This window comes from Crotalus tigris, unplaced genomic scaffold (genome assembly GCF_016545835.1).
Source record: "Crotalus tigris isolate CLP2741 ecotype Arizona unplaced genomic scaffold, ASM1654583v1 scf7180000017764.6130737, whole genome shotgun sequence".
NCBI lineage: Eukaryota > Metazoa > Chordata > Lepidosauria > Squamata > Viperidae > Crotalus > Crotalus tigris.
In genome coordinates, this window is record NW_024096618.1 from 3,115,163 (window position 1) to 3,133,944 (window position 18,782).

The following is an 18,782-nucleotide window of genomic DNA, read 5'->3' on the forward strand; positions in this document are numbered from 1 at the left end:
TATCTTCCAACGAGATCCTTTTCATGCTCTGAACGCTGTTTACAGACCATGGCGTTTGCTGTAAGAGGCAACTGAGTAAATATCAGAAAAATCCTACTAGAACAGCTGAACTTTATATGGACTTGATCAGTCACTTTAATTGATGGCAGGTGTGTACTGACTTCTATTTACCATCAGTTTGAATGTGATTAATTCTGAACACAGTCACATCCCTACTTATAAGAGGGCATGAACACTTATGCAGTTACATTATTCCAATTTTTTAAATGTTATTCCCTCCCCGTCAAAAAAATTGTTTTTTTTAATTGAATTGTACTGCATATATATTATATTAAAGGTGGAAAAATTTTTGAAGTGATTTAACTTAGTCTGATTTTTTTTACCTCTCACAAAACCTGGCATTTTAACAGTAGTATGTAGACTTTTATAAATACACACATACATAATCTATCTATCTATCTATCTATCTATCTATCTATCTATCTATCTATCTATCTATCTATCTATCTATCTAATCTATCTACTCTATCTAATCATCTATTGCATATATGTAACATACATACATACGTACATATCATACATACACCAGAAGACAGTGGTGGCAATAGATGTAGTAGCAATGCCAAGTATGAGAAGGAGTATGAGAAGCTAGAAAAGTATCAGCCTTTAGAAGAAACTAGAGACAATGTGGAAAAAAAGGGGCAAAGTGGTCCCAGTGATGGTGGGAGCACTCAGGGCTGGGTCTCCTAAGATCGGAGAATGGCTCCAACAGACCCCAGGAACAACATCAGAGCTCTCTGCCAGAGAACCTGAGATTGAGGAAGTCATAATCTATAAGGGTAAGAAAGGAATTCTTAAAAAATTATATACGGCCACCCATCTTAAGCAGATCTGAGTGGTTCACAATACTGGAAACTTTCCTATTGAAGCCTGGATTTAAAATTTTCTGTTACCATTTGAACCTCTGTTATATTACATGGATTGACCTTTCGAATCAGTTGTTCCATCAACTGTAAATTATTTGGTTTTAAATTATTCAGTTTTATTCTCATAATGTGATAACTGCCAGTAAATTACAACTCAAAAGCTTTCATCTCTCCCTCAACTTGCAAGCAATCTGTCATGTGCACACCGTTGATACTGAAAAGCATCAATACTGCAATGTAATCCATATATTCTTGTGAAATGCCAAGCTTGATCGCAATTTCCTTTGAGTGACTTCATAAGTTTATCAAGCTTTTGCATTTGGAATGGACAAGTCATCTGCTTCGTTCGTGATCACACAAATCAGCTCTTCCCAGCATTATCTTTACACTTTTGCTGTGTGTGTGTGTGTGTGTGTGTGTGTCAGTGATGCACAGTATTCACATCTACAATGCTGATTGCCACCTAATTTGGTGGTGAATTTCAACCAGAGGGACTCTTTTTTGACAACTGAAAATTTAACCATGGTGTGTTGCTTAAATTCACTTATGATTACTCACTTCAGGTTTCCATTTCATAAACAATGCCCACACCATTTTTTTCTCACAGCAACTTACTACCAACTGAAATGAAATAATAGATGCTAAAGAACACACCAGAGTTTCTAGCATATCAATACTATCGTTCCTAAGTGCTTTATAACATTGGAGGCATTGCTTTTCATTCAGCTTTTATAGTTCGCAGAGCACAAACCCCACCCTGCCCAAGCAGACTCTCAACAATTTCCAACAGTTGTTATAACAAGTATAGCAGCTGCTGTTCACAATTTGCTAGTTTTGTGATTATTAAGTTTAAATTAATCTTCCAGTTGCTTAAACAGCTTACCATCAATTCTAGAGGGAACAGGAAGGGGGAAGGAACTCAACTCTTTCTTTCTCCTCTGATATCCAGCAGTAAACTCATATATTTGTTATTTTACTTCCTCCCTTCCCATCTGAATCAATGAAGGATATACAAATGAGCATAAATAACCATGTTTAAGGCTGTTGCATACATCCGTTGCCAAACCTACCCTTCTTTGACCCTTAAGCCAATTAGTCAAGGAATAAGAGTTTGCACACGAAATTGGTGTAACAATTTCTCTACTTCATGGAACGTATTTATTTTGGGATGAAGCAAGCGGATCTGTACAAGCTAGGAGCATAAAAGTCACTTAGAATATAGAATCAACCATTAGAAAACTTTCAAATATTGTAAACCCAAACATCTCCATCTGCTTTTCAAGTGCTATAAAAGAAAAATTTTCCATCACCAATTTTTCAATAACCAAATAGGATAGGGAAGGTCCCTGAAAATATTTTCCAACCCTTTTCTTTGGTTAAAATGGTTATTTTTTAACAAGGCCACAATATTGGGGCAAAGGTTCATCCCAGCTATTTTTATGATAGTTTGATGATTTCTCTAAAACAAAATCAGCTATAGATGTGGAAAAAGTTGAAAGCACCCACCTGTCTTTTGCTCAAAGCAGAGGAATCCTATGAAAAGCTGCTGCCTAGCTGCTATGTACTGTCCCTGTGTTAAATGCCCACTCAGAATTTTATTTGAAGGAAACTGCAGGGGCATTTTAGCAGGGTTCTCCTTTATGATATTAAATTGATCATAAAAGGCATTGCTGAAAGCCTTACTATTCTTTTGCAAGCAAGAAGAGTAGCAAAAGAGAGCAAATCTTTCCCAACCATGATCCTTTTGCTTCGTATTTTCCCCACTTGTTTTAAAATGGAGCCAGATTTTCTCTGATGTTTAGAACCAGGAAAGAAGCAAATTTAATTTTTGCCAGCATATTTGTAATGAGGTAGCGAGGTCAAAGAGAGCAAATGACGCTAACAAAAGAGAAATGAGGTTCCTGGAAATGGCTTTATATATTCCATTTAAATCTCCCAACCATATTTCTCTTTCCCCCTGGCAAAAATTGAATCTTGTTATTTAATGAAACAAGATAATATATATAGAAAAATCTCTACCTAGTACGTGATTCTTGTAGAAAAGTTTTGCAACAATTTTGTCCTCTAATTCACAGATGATCTTTTTTCTATTAGCATCTTTTATTGTTACATGGATTTTGGTCAATACTTTGTATTAGCTGTCCATGTTCTTCTAAAGCAGATCTACTCCTCACAAAACTAACATGGAAGTGAAATCCAACCTTATATTGCCTCTCCTGCCAGTTTAAAATTTTGTCTTCTCCTCTAGCCAAAATAGCTTAAGTCACATAAGGTGTTTTTATCAGACTACTTACCCATCCTACATCTCAAGCAATGTCTGGAATTTCTGCTCACAATTTATTAATTGCAAAATATTTCAGAACTGTTTGCAGTACAATACAGGAAAAGTCTAGTAGTCAGGATTCCTTCAAATTATTAGCATCTCCTCCAACAGAGATTTAATTAAAATATGAGACAAACACATCCCAACTTAGTCAGGATCATTTTTTTTACAAAACACAAAACAATACACATAAATTTCCATATAAAGGCATCAGCCTGCATGTCCCAAGCAAAGTCTTTGTTCTTTGTAGAGAAAACTATGAAGTCCTGAAGCTCCATCCAATATAATCTTTTATATAATGCTCCAAAAGGTGAAAAGGAGATATACAAGGTAGCTGTGGTTTTCCCATCCTTGTTCCTTCTCCTCCTCTCAATATGTCTGTAGCATTTCATGGAGAACTCTCTTTAATATAATCTTGGGTAGGATCCTACCGGAGGCTGCTACTGCTGCTGGCTTGTGAGCTGCCCACACCTGGATGTTCAGGGCTATGGCGGTTCTATTTAAAAGACAAAACAAAACAGACGCAAATAAGGAATCCCGGAGGCAATAAAAACAGCCATGAAGATTTTCTTGGTCCAAAAAGCTGACACCAAACTCTAAAGTACTCAACTTGGTTGTTTTACAATGAAGTTATAAATATCAAGATCAACAGCTGAAAACCATTTTCCAACTAACCTTCTTTTTCTTTTTCTCTTTTTTCTTTCTTTTCCGTTCAGGATCATCCTCTTTCTTTTTCTTCTTTTTCTTATGATCAGAATCTGAGGGCGTTTCTAGTAAAATAAGAGAGAGCAATTGAAGAAAATATTTTGCTCTAGAAGGAAGGAGTGACTTAATTTAGGCTACCAGACTGAAAAATTTTATGTCGGCAAGATGCGTGTGGGGACATCATTATTATATGTCCTAAGAAACAGACTTCTCACCTGGGGGGACGGGGTCTTGCGTTCGGCTCTGCTTATGTTTATGTTTATTTTTTTTCTTAGGTGGCTGGATGTGCATTAAGCGACATTGTTCTGGTAACTGGTGAAGCAGAAACAGAAAGGCATGTCAATACATAACTTCCAAAGTCCCATTGAAGAAAACATATATAATAGACTTATGGCTCTACGTTTGTTTTTTGTTTTTTTGCAAGCTGATCAAAATTTCCATTAGAAAAATTTCTACACAGTTAATTCTCACTTCAAGATGGTAAATTCAGACCAGAATTTCCATTGACATTATGTGACTCTGCTGCTTAGTGACAACATTTCTGGCATTTCTGATTGCTGTCATTAAGTGCAACATCACATGGTTGCCATTTGCAACCTCCTACTAGCTTCCCCATTGACTTTGCTTGTTGGAAGCTGGGAGTGAAGGTTGCAAATGAGAATCTTGTTCTGATATCATAATTGTGAGCCAGGGGCCATGACTGGCCAGACACTGTAAACATAAGCATGAGGACCAGTTGTAAATAGCACTCCTTCAGCATCATCATACATTTGAACTGTTGCTGAAGAAGTGGTCGTTAAGCAAGGACCACCTCTATGTTCACTTAGCTTAAGTGTTTGTGTCTATTGCAAATTACGGATTTCTGTGATAAAGTAAAATTATTCCTAATCTAGAGTTTCATTGCTTCCAGCTTCCAACTTTACAAATGCAGCACTGCAAAGCCTTCTGGCTTCAAAACAAGAAACAGCACAGTATAACGATTAAAACATTGGACTAGAGCGAGGAAGACTCTGATGAAAACTTTCATCCTCAGCTAGAGAAATTTACTTGGGTGACCTTAGACTAATCACTCATACTCAGCCCAAATTTCTCAGATTGTTCTGAGGATAGAGAAAATCAGGATATAAATCTAATGAATAAATACAAGAAATGCAGACAGAGGTTCCTCTTACGATCAGATCTCTCATAACTCTTAGGAATACTTACCACAGAAAATTACTATTGCCTATTTTTGGCCAAACCAATAGCTATGACAAAAATAATCAACAAAGATTTGCTGGTTGTTTGAGATGACAATTTTAACAAGTATTTATCATTTTCTATTGCTTCTGTTGTGAACCAGAACTAGACATGTTGTGCTAACATAGCCATGGTGGTTCCTGTTCTGTGCAAACTTGATGGCTCAGTATATCATATGCTGAGACTCTCTTTGAGGGAGCTGTATGGTTTAGAAATATGAAATATAAACATATATAAATTCTATAAATATAAGTTTTCTCTGGAATTCAACTAGGAATTTTCACTTCATACCAACTTTGCAACAGGTGAAAGAAAGCTTCAAGAAATCCTTTTGTAAGGATAATTTCTTTTGTCCTTTGCCTGGAACTTATTATTTTCAACCCTACTTAAGTCTGTTCTGACAGAGAAGATATAACCCCAGTTATTTTGGGGGAGAGCGGACACTGGTTGTCTTTAAGTCAGTTTTTATTCCTGGCATGTACATAGATATTCTATATGCATTTTCTGGCAACATTTTCAGACATTAATTATGGTTGCCTTTTTCCTAAGAGTGACTGGTCCCAAATGATCCAGTTTGCTTCCATACTTAGAGTAGAAGAACTCAAGCTTCCCCATTCCTAGTCAGTACCATAATCAATAGTCACATGCTATATACCATATTCTAGAAAACTCCAGTCCACTTGATTCTGGGGGCGGGCAAAATATCTATAATATAGCATCCATGCTGCCCAAAACACTCTGAATTCCTTTATGGTCAATATCTCATAAAGTAGACAAATTGAATTATTCAAGAGTTCTGTACTCTAATCTCTTTCTGTCATTTAAATTATTTATTTGCATCTAGATTGCAATGTAATTCCCCAAAAGTGTCCACTGTCATATGACTCATAATCAATATACTTAGAGGTGAATTAATTTTCAGGTTCTAAATTGATAATTGTCAAACCTTAACCTACAAACCTGTAATATTCTTAGTTGCCAGTCTGGCAAGTTTCTTTTTCATTTGAGGCATCACTGTGCATTTTGTTTATAACAGTTAAAAACCTTCATCAGGACAACCTGTCTTTCACCCAAAGCACGAACTCACCGGGCCAGCATGGAGACGAAACCCTGTTAGCATGGTACCAGTGATAGGGTTGAATGAGCTACCGCAGATGGGAGGTTTTTCAATTAAAGAACGCAAGCTGCTGTTGTCATGTGAGCCCGGCAAATCGATCATTCCTGGCAGGTCAGGCAGAAAGTTGCTGAGTTTCTCTTTCACCTTTTTGCCACAGAATTTATTGTAGGCATGCTCTAAGTTGTAGTGGGTGATCAAATTTGTGCTTCCTGTTAGTTCTGTGGTACCTGGCAAGAAATGGAACATTGTAAAGTAACAATGTTACCGAGTGTTTTGCCTAAATTAACAGCACAGATAAAAATGTTTTAAGAAACCCCCAAAGTTTGGTAGAAGCTGATTTTGAAACCAGATCCTTTCTGTAGATGACCATGATACAAGTCCTATTTTATATTACCTGAAATACTAGCAGTGTGAATGGAATTATTTAAAATATTTATAGTGTGGTCTTATCCATAAGATTGACGCATTATAATCCATAAAAAGAAAACATTAAAGCTACAGAACCAAGTAAAATATATACCCTCTCATTTAGTTACCCTTCCTTAAATTGGAAGCAAAATGGTTTCCAAATGAGTATGAGACTGAAAGAGGGAGAGAGATACTGTGAGGATCTCTAGAGCAGTGGTTCTCAACCTGTGGATGGGGACCCCATTTGGGGTCGAACGACCATTTCACGGGGGTCGCCAAATGCAGTCCGCCATTTTTTCCCCCTTTTTCTTAGCTGTGCTACTCCCTTTTATTCTATTGGCTTTTGAAAGCCAATAGAATAGACTCTCTTGAATAGAGTCTAATTCTATTGGCTTTCAAAAGCCAATAGGAATTGTCCAGGCTGTCTCTGCCCTGCTGAGCCCGCCAAAAGTCCCATTCTGCAAACGGTGCTGCACCAGTTGAGTAGTCCTCGACTTACGACCGGTTGGGAGTTGCGGCATTAAAAAGGTTGAGAACCACTGCTCTAGAGGCTACCATCTCATTTAGACAAAGTTCTCCTGTGCAGCAAGGCCAGTTTTAACCTCACTCTGGTGTGCATTGTTGTCAGGCACACAAAATTTGGTTGGGAAAAAAAATTACCACTTAAATAAGTGACCAAGACAGAGAAGCACTCTAGTCCAGCTAGCAATTATGACCCAAATACTGGAGTTAAAAATGGGTGGATGACGACCAGGGAACTTTTAAAGCTGTCTCCTCACAGCTCTGGGACAACGAAGCTGCTTCTCGCTGCACAGCTTTCCAAAAGATAAAATAGTCCTGCTTACATAAATTGATGCATCCGGAGAAAATGATTAACTTTACAACCCGATGCACGTCTACTTTTAGTGATAGAAATTTCATGAACATGGCTACTAGGCATATTACTTAAGGAGGGTTGTACAACTTTTCAGAGAAGGGCAGAGAGCTCTCAATTGTTAAGGGGGATTCTTGAAGGGACACGCAGCGCCTACAGCCTAACGAGTCTCAAAGAAGCAACAGCTGCGGATGGAACCAAGCGGGCACATGCCCGTTTTACTCTCGCACAAATGACACAAAACTCTCCCAACCACGGTTTGCACAAGAAACTTCGAAGGCTTTTAACTTGAGGACGCCAAGTACGTGCATACGAGGCCATCCCGGCTCATTCAGTGGCCCGAGCAACTGCCAGTCGCGCAAGTTACCACCCACGGCTCTTCAGCCCAGCAGTCAGCTTCTACAACGGCTGGGCCCGAGTTCCCGCAAAGGCGGAGCAACTGCCCATCAGTTGTAGCGAGCCATTCTATTGGCACATTCCCCCGTGACGTACAAAATCCGTCAAGCAGCACTGATCAGGAAAGCAACGCCCGCCTCTAAGAGGCGGTTGGTTACGGAGCTCCTGAAGCCCGCCCCTACGAGCCACTACCTGGTAACTCGCGCATTAGGTAAAAAGGACCGCTGGCTGCCGCAGCTTTGCGTGCCGTCTCTTCTCCGACGGGAGTGACCGTTGGTACAGGAGGCTGTCCAGTACCGGGTCCTCCTGGTTTCCCTGGGCCAAAGCCTAGCGCGGCAGCTGTTGTAGACGGAGGAGGTTCTGTCCCTCCGAAGAGAGTAGAAAAATTCTCCATCATCCCGACGTGCTTTGCGCAGTCTCCTCCTATTGGCTTCGCATCCGGCGCTTTTCTACGTTGGCTCTGGCGTCATTGGAAGGCGGTGACCCCTCCTCTGCATACGATTGGCTAACTTACCTGGAACTCGACTATGATATGATAGGTTAGTTTTGCAGAATTGACACACTTTTAAGCAACGGAATTACGTCAAAACTAAACGTCAGAGCGAAGGCAATGCCTTGGTTGCCGTTCTGAAGAATTTTAGTGTGATATTCTGCCAGCCAATAAGGACACAGTATTGTCCACGGAGCCCCCGCCTTTCCTTTGATCGACGTTGTCACCCATCGCTCAATCAAAAGCAAAGAACCGGACTCGTGGTGGGCGGGAGGCTGTCTTGCGCCCGATCTCGGTCAGTGTAGGTGAAGATGGCGGTTTTGGCCCCTTTGCTAGCCTTGTTCTATTCGGTGCCTGGACTTTGCCGCTGGCTGGCGCAGCCTTATTACCCGCTCTCCCTTCTCCTTTCGGCAGCCTTCTTGTTGGTGCGGAAGGTGCCCCCGCTATGCCACGGACTGCCCAGCCAGCGGGAGGACGGGAACTCCTGCGACTTCGACTGGGTAAGATCGGCCTCCGGAGCCCCCGTTCTCCGCGGGCGTTTTCGTTTTGGCTTGCCTCGGTTTGGTCTGCTACTTCAGCATGCGCCCGCAGGCCTTTCATGCTTCAGACTCCTGGGTCCAGCGCCTCGAGACTCCGCTGGTCTCCCAGCCTTCACCCAGGAGGCGTAAACGGGATGAACCTCAACCTTCTTAGCGCCACAAGCGGGATCCAAGCTGCTGGTGATCCTGTTTTATTTATTTTTTATGACACCCATCTCTCTATAAGGTGACTGGGCTGGAGCATCTTCCCTATGAGGAAAAGTTGCCACACATGGGACTTTTTAGTTTACATTTTTAAAATGTACAACATTTGTGATATGAATAAAGTGGAGAAGCTACTTTTCCTCTCCCAAAATACTAGAACTAGCAGTCACCCAATGAAATTAATCTTGGAAGAATCAGGATCAACAATATTTTGTTTATCCAATGTGTAATTAAACTTTGGATTTCATTATCACAAAATGTGACTGCTGACTATTAGCTTGTTTCAAAAAAAGTGTTGGTGCAGTTCATGGATGTCATGAGGATCAATGACTTAACTTTGATAGTAATGTGAGAATCTCTGAAGACCATCTGCTGAGAGACTAGTAGACTTCCTTTCGCAGTTGGCTGAATTAGAGAACAGGTTGCTGAATTAGTTGGGACAGGGGTCTAATCCAACAGTTTATGTTCTAAAGTTAATATTATGTTTAAGAGGCTGCAGAAGTATCTATTCTTGTATCAAACTAACATGATTTCTCTTCTTATGAAACATTTTATGATCTGGATGTTTCTGTAAGAGCTTAATAGTTTACTTTGCAATTGCTGCATAATTGGTGTAGGAACATTATTGCAGATAGATAAATTGTATGATTGAATAAACCTTGCAATTACTGTAGAAACAAACATCTCAAAATGTAATTGCATCCATATTATGTAAATAATTTAATAAATACCCCAAATATATTTAGATTGCAATGTATGGTATGGCTGCTGTATTCACACACTGAAAGATTGCACATCCATCTACTTGTTTTGTGGGGTTTTTTTTTAATGGACAGCTGTGTAATGATACCAGAGATTAATTTGCAGTAGCTATACTATGCTATTGAAAGGAGGTTTGCATTTAATTTCCTTCTTGTATCTAGTTAGGTTTTCTACCCTACTTACTCCTTAAGTACCCAGTTTTGCTTTCTTTTTAGCGGGAAGTGGAGATCTTGATGTTTCTGAGTGCCATTGTGATGATGAAGAATCGCCGATCCAGTAAGTAATACTATTCTTGGATGGGGAGAATATCTACTGGTCACCTGTATGTCAGATTCTTGGTCTTTCTATCTCCACAGAAAGCAAGGATCTTCTAGTATTTCAAGAATTATTCAAAGACAGTAAGATGATGTTATAGAAATCTTAGCTGGATTGTTTTCCTCCTTTCAAATGAAATTTATCTCTTAGGTTATTAGATGAAGACTTTCTCAGTCCCTTACTCATGGCTGTTCTGTGAACTGGGGAGGAATGTATAACTGGTTAGAATATTGGGGGGGGGGGGCAATGTGCATTTAGAATATGAATCTCCAATTCTAAACATATCATTGTATTACACAGCAGATGAATTTCTAATTGTTATTTTTGAAATATTTAGAAAAAAAACTTCATAGGTAGGTTTTATTTGTACTAGAAGTTGTTCCATTGGATAATCAGACCACTTCATTCTGAGTAAACAGCTGCTGCAGAATGGAATGCATGTGTGAACATTATGCAATCGTCTTATCTTTGTATAGTAAATAAGATGAAAAAGCTGCAAGGCACCTGTTCCCAGAATACAGTGGCTTAATTTTTTCAGTGCATTTCTGTTAGAGGAAGGGCTTTAAAAGGAATTTGCTTCATGTATGGAAAGGAACAACCTAAAGACATGAAGGTTAACAATGCTTTCATGCACTTAATGTGGCTACATGATGCGTATGAACAAGCAAAGAAAATCAGAGGGATAATAAGGGTGAAATAGAGCTATAGTATCTGAGATGTGAATCAGGTATGGGAGAATAATGGCAGAATAAATAATCTAAATTGATTGATTCATTCTGTTCCTTAAATGTAGGAAGCTATCAGATACAAAAGATGGAAGTGCTTACTGAGTAAAAGGAAATTATTAGTTTTAAAAAGCTATATAAAAACTGAAATGGAAATGCATAAAATGTTACAGATGTTATGATCAGGAATTGTGAGGTGGGAGGGGAATCACCATTTTTAATGAATATCAGCTTGCAAAGCTTGGCCATTAATAGATTTTGCTCTTGCTTTGCCTGAACAAGCTAGCAGCCTAAACTGTCCAAGCAAAAAGTGGGGCAAACTTTGATAGTGTTGACTTTGTGTGTGCAAGTGTAATGCCTACCTGTACAAAGCAAATACACAAGCCTCCAGTGAGAAAACATAATTATTAGTCTAAAATGAGCCCCACTAGGGATTTGGGAAATGGCAGACTGCCATTATCTTTTTAAAGTCACATTTTTAGTAGTCCTACTGCAGCTATATCCGCATCTTGCCATTGGATGTTTATAGACATTTTTCTGCACTCCTGAGGTTTGCAGTTTAACTTTGCTATGAAATAATGCTAATGAACTGCTTAAATGTGTTTTATTAAAATATTGTTTAAAAGTCATTATCCAGAGACAAAAGTTTGGGCTTCTCTGATTTACTTGCATATGAGCTCATCGTGGCCAGAACTTACTTATACTTGTCAAAGGAAAACCTGGGGCCTAGGTTCACTCAGGCCCTGAATGAAGACTCAGCACAGTAAGGTAAAAAGCATGGGGTGCTTCAGTAATGGGGGAGATCCTGGGAGGCCATTGCAGGCCACGCATGAGTATCTCTCTGATCAGCTGCTGAAAATCCTGTCTGGATTTCAGGAGGAAGTATTTTCAGCTCCTCAATGGAGAGATATGCATAGACTGCCCCGGGCTTTTCATAGTCTCTCCCATTCTCATCCTGCTTCTTACTTGCTTAATGACTCACAAGATCACTTAACAGCTACAACCAGGAGTACCAGGGTCACAGCTGTTGAGTTGGAGCAATCACATGATTTCTCACTTAATGACTACTTCGCTCTACAACCAAGTTCACATCCTGATTATGGTTGCAAACAGAGGACTACCTGTAGCATATGCTAAATTTTTACTCAGTCCACAGCCCAGCGAAGTCCCTTTTTTCTTGGGAGTGGAGGTTGTATAAATTTATCATTATAGTGAGTTATAGCCATGCAAAATTTGAGAACCCAGATGTCAGGAATTATAAAAAAATATGATGCTGTAAATTTACTTTCAGGTTGTCCTAGCTTGCCGTAGTCATTACTTGACCCAAGAGTGTTTATATTATCCTGCTGATAATCATCTGTTTTTTTATCTCTGTCTCACAAGTCACTGTGGACCAGCATGTGGGGAATATCTTTATGTTCAGCAAAGTGGCCAATGTCATCCTTTTCTTTCGTCTGGATATCCGGATGGGGTTGCTGTATCTCACGCTCTGCTTAGGTGAGGTCTCTGGAATGGGGCTGTATTTACATTCTTCATGTAGGGTTTGATCTCAGAAATAATTGGGCTTGAGCTATAAAGTGCCCTTTAACAATCGGCACTCTGCATCATTGATCTAATGCGTGGGATTTTGATTTGAAAGCATTACTCTGGTTTTCCACCTTGTCTCTCTCTCTGACCTTCTATCATGATTCCTGGTGACAATAGGATAAACTTTCCCTGATTTTTCTGTCTGAAATAATCCAGATACTATATAAAAGGAAACACACCCTTTGTTTCACCAACGCTCTTTCTATTGCTTCCCTATTTATTCCACGTGTTTTGCCTTCTTTACTGCCTGCCTTCCTGCCCATTCTCCTTCAGCCTTTTTAATATTTCTTTCCCAATTTTACTCATTCATCTCCAGCTTCTTCTGTTGCTTCCAACCCCACCCCCCCCGCTCCCAGCAAATGCAAGACTTTTATTAGTAATACATATTATGAGTTTGAAAAAAATAGCACCTAGTGCAGCAAAAAAATATAGATACAAGGTGCAAAATAAAAAATTAAAATGTTTTTAAAAATAAAATGACCGTGTCCACTTGTGGAGCATGGATGTCAACATGTGCAGCTTCCTCAACTCATCCTAAATAGTGCTAAGTTCTGCTTCTTGTGCATTTTTAGTGTTCCTGATGACTTGCAAGCCACCTTTGTACTTGGGTCCAGAACACATCAAATACTTCAGCGATAAAACCATAGATGTGAGTATTTTGTTTTTTGCAGACCACTTGTTTTGGGAAGAGTTGGATAAATTCCTGGCTTCTTCTAGCTATTAGAATATCATGTATAATGTTCACTTCTGTGTGATGAGCAGGCTGTCAGCAAGATCCCTCTTTTACAGGAGGAACTAGCCCGGGACAAGCGAGTGACGTGGATTGTGGAATTCTTTGCTAACTGGTCCAATGAATGTCAGTCGTTTGCTCCTATCTATGCTGATTTGTCTCTCAAGTGAGTGCATTTGATTAAATATTCTGAGACAGGGAGATTGGGAGATGAAGCTGAGATTCCTGTACTTCGATCAGTCATAAAGCATTGCCTATGGATCTGTATAAGTTATAGTTGTTTGCTTCATACTGCAAAATCTGTGTCCTTCCTAAATATTGTTTAAGGTACACCCATTCCCCTCCCTCCAGCATGTTTATTTTTAATGTGTCTTGCAGCCTTTGGAGTTTTACTTGATTAATGCACTGATGTTGGATTTTTCTTCCCTTGCTGTAACAATCACAAAATAGAGTATTTTTCAGTAGAGAAAAGTTTGAAGTATCCACAGTAGCTATGGTTTAATAGTAGTAATGACATGTACTTGGTATGTCTGGACTACAGTTAGAGAAAATGGGGAGCAAAATGTATAGGTGAGAAGGAACATATTTTAGGGGCTGTTTTCTTTCTCTCCAAATAACCTCATTCTAAGTAATGTTAGGGAAACCATATTGTGCAAAGAGGAAGGGAAGACCACTCAGGGAACCAGCAGGCCACCAGTATACTCAAATTAGGTAGCTATTACTTATCTGGTCCTACCATTTTAGCCCATGTATTTAGATAGGACAAGTGGGACTTGAAACAAGTATTGGTTTCCAATACTTCATTCCAGCCTCCCCTTTTCAGACATGTCTCTTCTGCTAATCATTATTCCATATCCCCACAACATGCTAAAGGAATCCCTGAGAATTCACCATGGCATCGCTGGCCTTGAATCTGCCTGGACACCCTCCAAATGTCTTGATCACAACTCTCAGCAGTCTCCAGCCAGCATGACCATACCTGAGCATTCTGAGAATTGAAAACACCACACCTGGTTAAGAAAGACTGCCTCAATAGTCTGCATTCCGGTGCATCATTTCAAAGACAAAATACTATAAATTGTTTAGTGAACGAAGATTACTGGATTACTTGGACAGTAACACAGATACACTGGTGTTTTTTTTAGGATTGAGGTTGCTATACTGAAATACTGAAGCAAATGATTAAAAAGGACACATAGACTATGCTTTGTAGTTGTTTAAAAGCAGCAGTGTTCTTGAGAAAAGTAAATGGAAATGAAAAACACTTTTTCTTGTGTAGATTTTATTGTGATGTGGGGGAAAGGAAGAGAGGTCTAGAAGCAGAACTGGTAAAAAAAAATGACAGTCGTTGATTAGCTATTAGCTGTTTTGGATTGAAATCGCTGAATCAACCTAGATATAAACCTTTCTACTCAGTATGTTTACTTTTATGCTCTTTTGATGCTTCTTGGCTAAGTGTTGGTAGTGTATGTTGCTTTCAGCAATAATCAGCAGATGGCCACAGTGTAGATTTTTTTTTCCCCAGTCAGGGAAAAAAACCCCCACTGCTTCCTGGTAACAGTTACTGTAGCTTAAAAGAAAAAGAGTAATTCAGTTCTGTAATGTACAATTCTGGTTAGACTGAGAAACTCTTGTCTAATTTACCTCTAATTCATATTTGTTCATTAATCTTATTGTGTGACCTTGGGGGAAGCCTTTTTTTTCCCAGCCCAAACTACCTCACGGGGTTGGAAAGATAAAATGAAGTATGGCCCATGCAAGGAAGTTAAAGGAAAGGCTATGACTGGAATAAGTAAATAAAAGTAATACATTCTGGTATTTGTTGGCCTCTGTTGGTCCTTATTCAGAAATCTGGTTTAAAAAAACCAAGAGATCATTGTATGCTCCTTGAGGATTAATATCTCCAAGGTTTGGCCTGAAGACACATTATGCTGTAACTTTACTGAAAATAACTTGGCTTAATAAGACCCCAGTGAAAAATTGCCTGGAAGTCGCATTCCAATGAAGAAAAAGGGAAGAGGAGGATAATTGTTGCTATTATCAAATATTTTACTTGTTGGCCTTTCCACATATATGGTAATCACTGTTATATTTTACCAGATATAATTGCACTGGATTGAACTTTGGAAAAGTTGATGTGGGTCGCTACCCTGACGTCAGCACCAAGTAAGCCCTCAGCCTCTATACGTATCTAGGATGGTTAGACAAATTAGAATGCCAGATATGTGAGAGAACATTGGGAAGATTTACTTTCTAATAGCAGGGCATTGGGAAAAGGGAGGACATTGATTGGTATTCTCATAGTATAATTGATTAGGTTCAGAACTGCAGAAGAGAGACCAGGCTGCAGTAGGGAGCACATTTCCAATTTACACATAACTATTGGTACTGTAATATCTGCAAATATCAAGATTTTAATGGGCCCCAAGACATGTTCTTGGCCTGTTTATGAGGCCAGAAAAGATTACCAACTTGATTAGACACTACTTTTCAGAAATTATTCTTGGACTTCACTCATCTCTTTATAGATACAAAATCAGCACCTCTCCTCTCACTAAGCAACTGCCTACACTGATCCTTTTCCAAGGTGGTAAAGAAGTGATGCGCCGGCCACAGATTGATAAAAAGGGACGAGCAGTTTCTTGGAACTTTTCTGAGGTATTTCTTTTACCCGTAATTGATAGTAAGCAAAGCTCCCTAGTAAAATGTCTGATAAATTACTAAATTATTGAAGCGGAGTTGTTGTCACATTGGGAGCTGGAGGCTGGCACAAAGCAACAGTCATATATCTTTCTCTTACAGGAGAATGTGATCCGGGAATTCAACTTGAATGAACTATACCAGAAAGCCAAGAAAATATCCAAGCATGCAGATGAGAACTTTGAGGAATTTTCAGAACAGTCAGCTATCACAGAGCATCCTAATGGAGAAAGCAAGAAAGACAAATAATGCCTGTAAGACTGGACAACAATGCTCTTGCTGTTAAGCTCTCCATTTCTCTGTTTCCATCGTGACATTTCTCCTAGGATGTCATCCAAAGACTGCTTCCATCCAACAGTGATGGTGCTGGGGGATGTGTATAATCACTAAGATACTTATCATCCTGGGCTCTGTTATTGGCCATGGACCTCTACATTTTCTTTTGTATTTTTGTTCCAAATTTTCTTTCCAAGAGTCACTACTGATATTTAAGTAATAGAAGCATCCAGAGAAAATCTTGGTGACCTCCTCAAGGAGAGTATCACCATGGAATGCAGGCTGCTTCTCTGGGAATTAGCAGGAACTGCTAAGAAGAAACACTGTAACAGGAGGGTAAATCTATTTCTTGTTTTATCGATATGATTTCGGTGGTAAAATTGGACAAACCCACATCTCACATGAAATCAACTCCATTCACTCCCGAAGGTTCGCTCTGAGAAAGATACTGGCATTTCTGACCAGTTTCTGCTACCCTATCCTATTGCCCTATTATTATTGTGGTCATTGTTATTGTTATTAAGAAAGGTCTTGTGGTATCTTGTGGTCTTTTCTCTTTTTAGAACCTAATGGGCAATAGTAGAATATTTGCTAAATTTGAAATTGTGCCAGAAAACCAGTGGCTAATATACAGCTTTAAAAGATCTATCTTTTATAGTAACAGCTGGTAGCTTAGTGTGACTGTTTCACTTGGAGGAGCTGCTGTTTCTATCATCCATCTAATACTGCACAAAACAGGATTTAACTAATGTGGCAGATGTTTTGGCACTACATTGAATGGAGTTCTTAGCCAGTGTGGCTATCTGGGTAGAGCAAAGGTTGGGCAAGTATTGTCCTAGTGTTTTTAGTTGCTGCACTCCGACAGAGGGCTTGCCTGTAGGTGAAAACGCTGCAAATCAGCACGGTTCATCCATGTTCATGCTTCTGTTAACGGTATTGTACAGGTGCCTTTAATAAATCTGGGAGTGTTGTATTCCTGTGACTTTTTATTGATTAATTATATTGTTGGTGGGGTTCCTGCCTTCATGGTTTGACTTTGGCTTGTAAAAAAATACAGTCTTTTAATGTTTAAATCAATTTGCTCAAGGCTCAGCTCATTCTTTATGCAGCAGCATTTTCAGGCTTTCACTTTTTCTCTTAGGGTACATTTTAGACCATATGCAGAAAGCAAATAAGTTTCACAGTGGATGGGTTCACACAATTTACTAGGATATGAGTGTGTGTGTGTGTGTGTATGTATGTATGTATGTATGTCTCTATCGTTTGTATTCTAAAGTGAAGCAGGCAGTAAAAAAAAGGGACAGTGTTTTATTATTTATTTTACAATATTTGTACCCCACCTCATTCCTAGCAGATTTTGCGTTATATTTTGCATTAAAAGGATTAACTAAACCCTGGTTCTAATCCTCCATCTATTTAAATGAGAATTCCTGTGCAAGATTAGTAGTATGGGTTCTGCTGATTAGATAGATGGAAATTCAGAAGTGTAACTGCTAATGTCCTCCTTGTTTTTAGAATATATAACGGTACAATTACAAAACTGTTCAGTCGCAAATGAAGATGTGTAACCTGGGCTCTAATGTTATTTTAACAGTGGCAAGGAGCAAGTCTTCTTCAACCACCCATCTCTTTTCTGGAGGAGACAAGCAGCATGTCTCTTTGCTCCAGAGGTAGGACTAGAACCAACTGATGAAAATAGCATGGTAGCAGATTTCAACTCAATGTTAGGAGAAACACTGCTTTCATAAACTAACAATACTCTTTGGAACAGAATTCCTCTGAAGTCTGTATTACCTCAACCCTATTATAATTTTTTTTAAAAAATCTTAGACACCTGGCTTTTTCAACAGGACAGCTTCTGACCCTGCTTTCTGATCTATATTTTAAAGGGTATAACTGGTCTTTTTGTTTTTCCCAATATGAGCAATCCTATTATTAATTTGATTTTGATTTTTAATTTATATTTCACCATTATTATTTTTTTAAACAACTTAAGGCAGCGATCAAATCCACCACCTCCTGTTTTCCTTACAATACAATCTTTTGGGGTGAATTGGGCTGAGAGAATGGCTGGCTCAAAGTCACCCAGCTGGCTTTCATGGCTAAGGCCTGACTTGATTTCTGTCTCCTGCTTTGTCTTGTCTGTTTTTCAAAAGTTCTAACAATTTATATGGACATAAGCTAACCATGGTTGCAGTTGCAATTGAGCCTTATAAGTCAATTGCTGATTTCGTACATTAATTCTGATTAGCTTAGTTAAGTTTATTGTATGAACTTGGCCAACAGCGGGACCGATTTTCGCAGGAGGCCAATGATGTACTACTCTCCTTTGTTAGAGAGCTGGGCGGCATCTCCTACCGTATTGCAAGATTCTCCACGGAGCTGCAAGTTGGATTCAATTACTGTCTCTTGTGAAGCGGTGGGCGACACGGAAGAGCAGAAGATACGTCCGTGAATGAAGCAGAA

The 18,782-nt window shown here is 39.2% G+C and overlaps 2 protein-coding genes across 2 annotated transcripts; one reads left to right on the plus strand and one right to left on the minus strand.

Moving 5' to 3' along the window:
- Positions 1–2,049: 2,049 nt before the first annotated feature.
- MED19 (mediator complex subunit 19) lies at positions 2,050–8,787 on the minus strand. The gene is made up of 5 exons (XM_039341223.1): positions 8,181–8,787; positions 6,281–6,537; positions 4,170–4,266; positions 3,925–4,019; positions 2,050–3,745 (listed from the first exon to the last, which is right to left on the minus strand). Exons 1-5 carry the CDS (start codon positions 8,383–8,385, stop codon positions 3,677–3,679), a joined length of 723 nt encoding a protein of 240 aa, XP_039197157.1. The 5' UTR covers positions 8,386–8,787; the 3' UTR covers positions 2,050–3,676.
- Positions 8,788–8,789: 2 nt separating this feature from the next.
- Positions 8,790–17,393, plus strand: TMX2 (thioredoxin related transmembrane protein 2). The gene is made up of 8 exons (XM_039341222.1): positions 8,790–8,978; positions 10,199–10,259; positions 12,407–12,520; positions 13,183–13,259; positions 13,400–13,506; positions 15,441–15,506; positions 15,869–15,998; positions 16,143–17,393. Exons 1-8 carry the CDS (start codon positions 8,790–8,792, stop codon positions 16,287–16,289), a joined length of 891 nt encoding a protein of 296 aa, XP_039197156.1. The 3' UTR covers positions 16,290–17,393.
- The last annotated feature ends 1,389 nt before the right edge of the window (positions 17,394–18,782 follow it).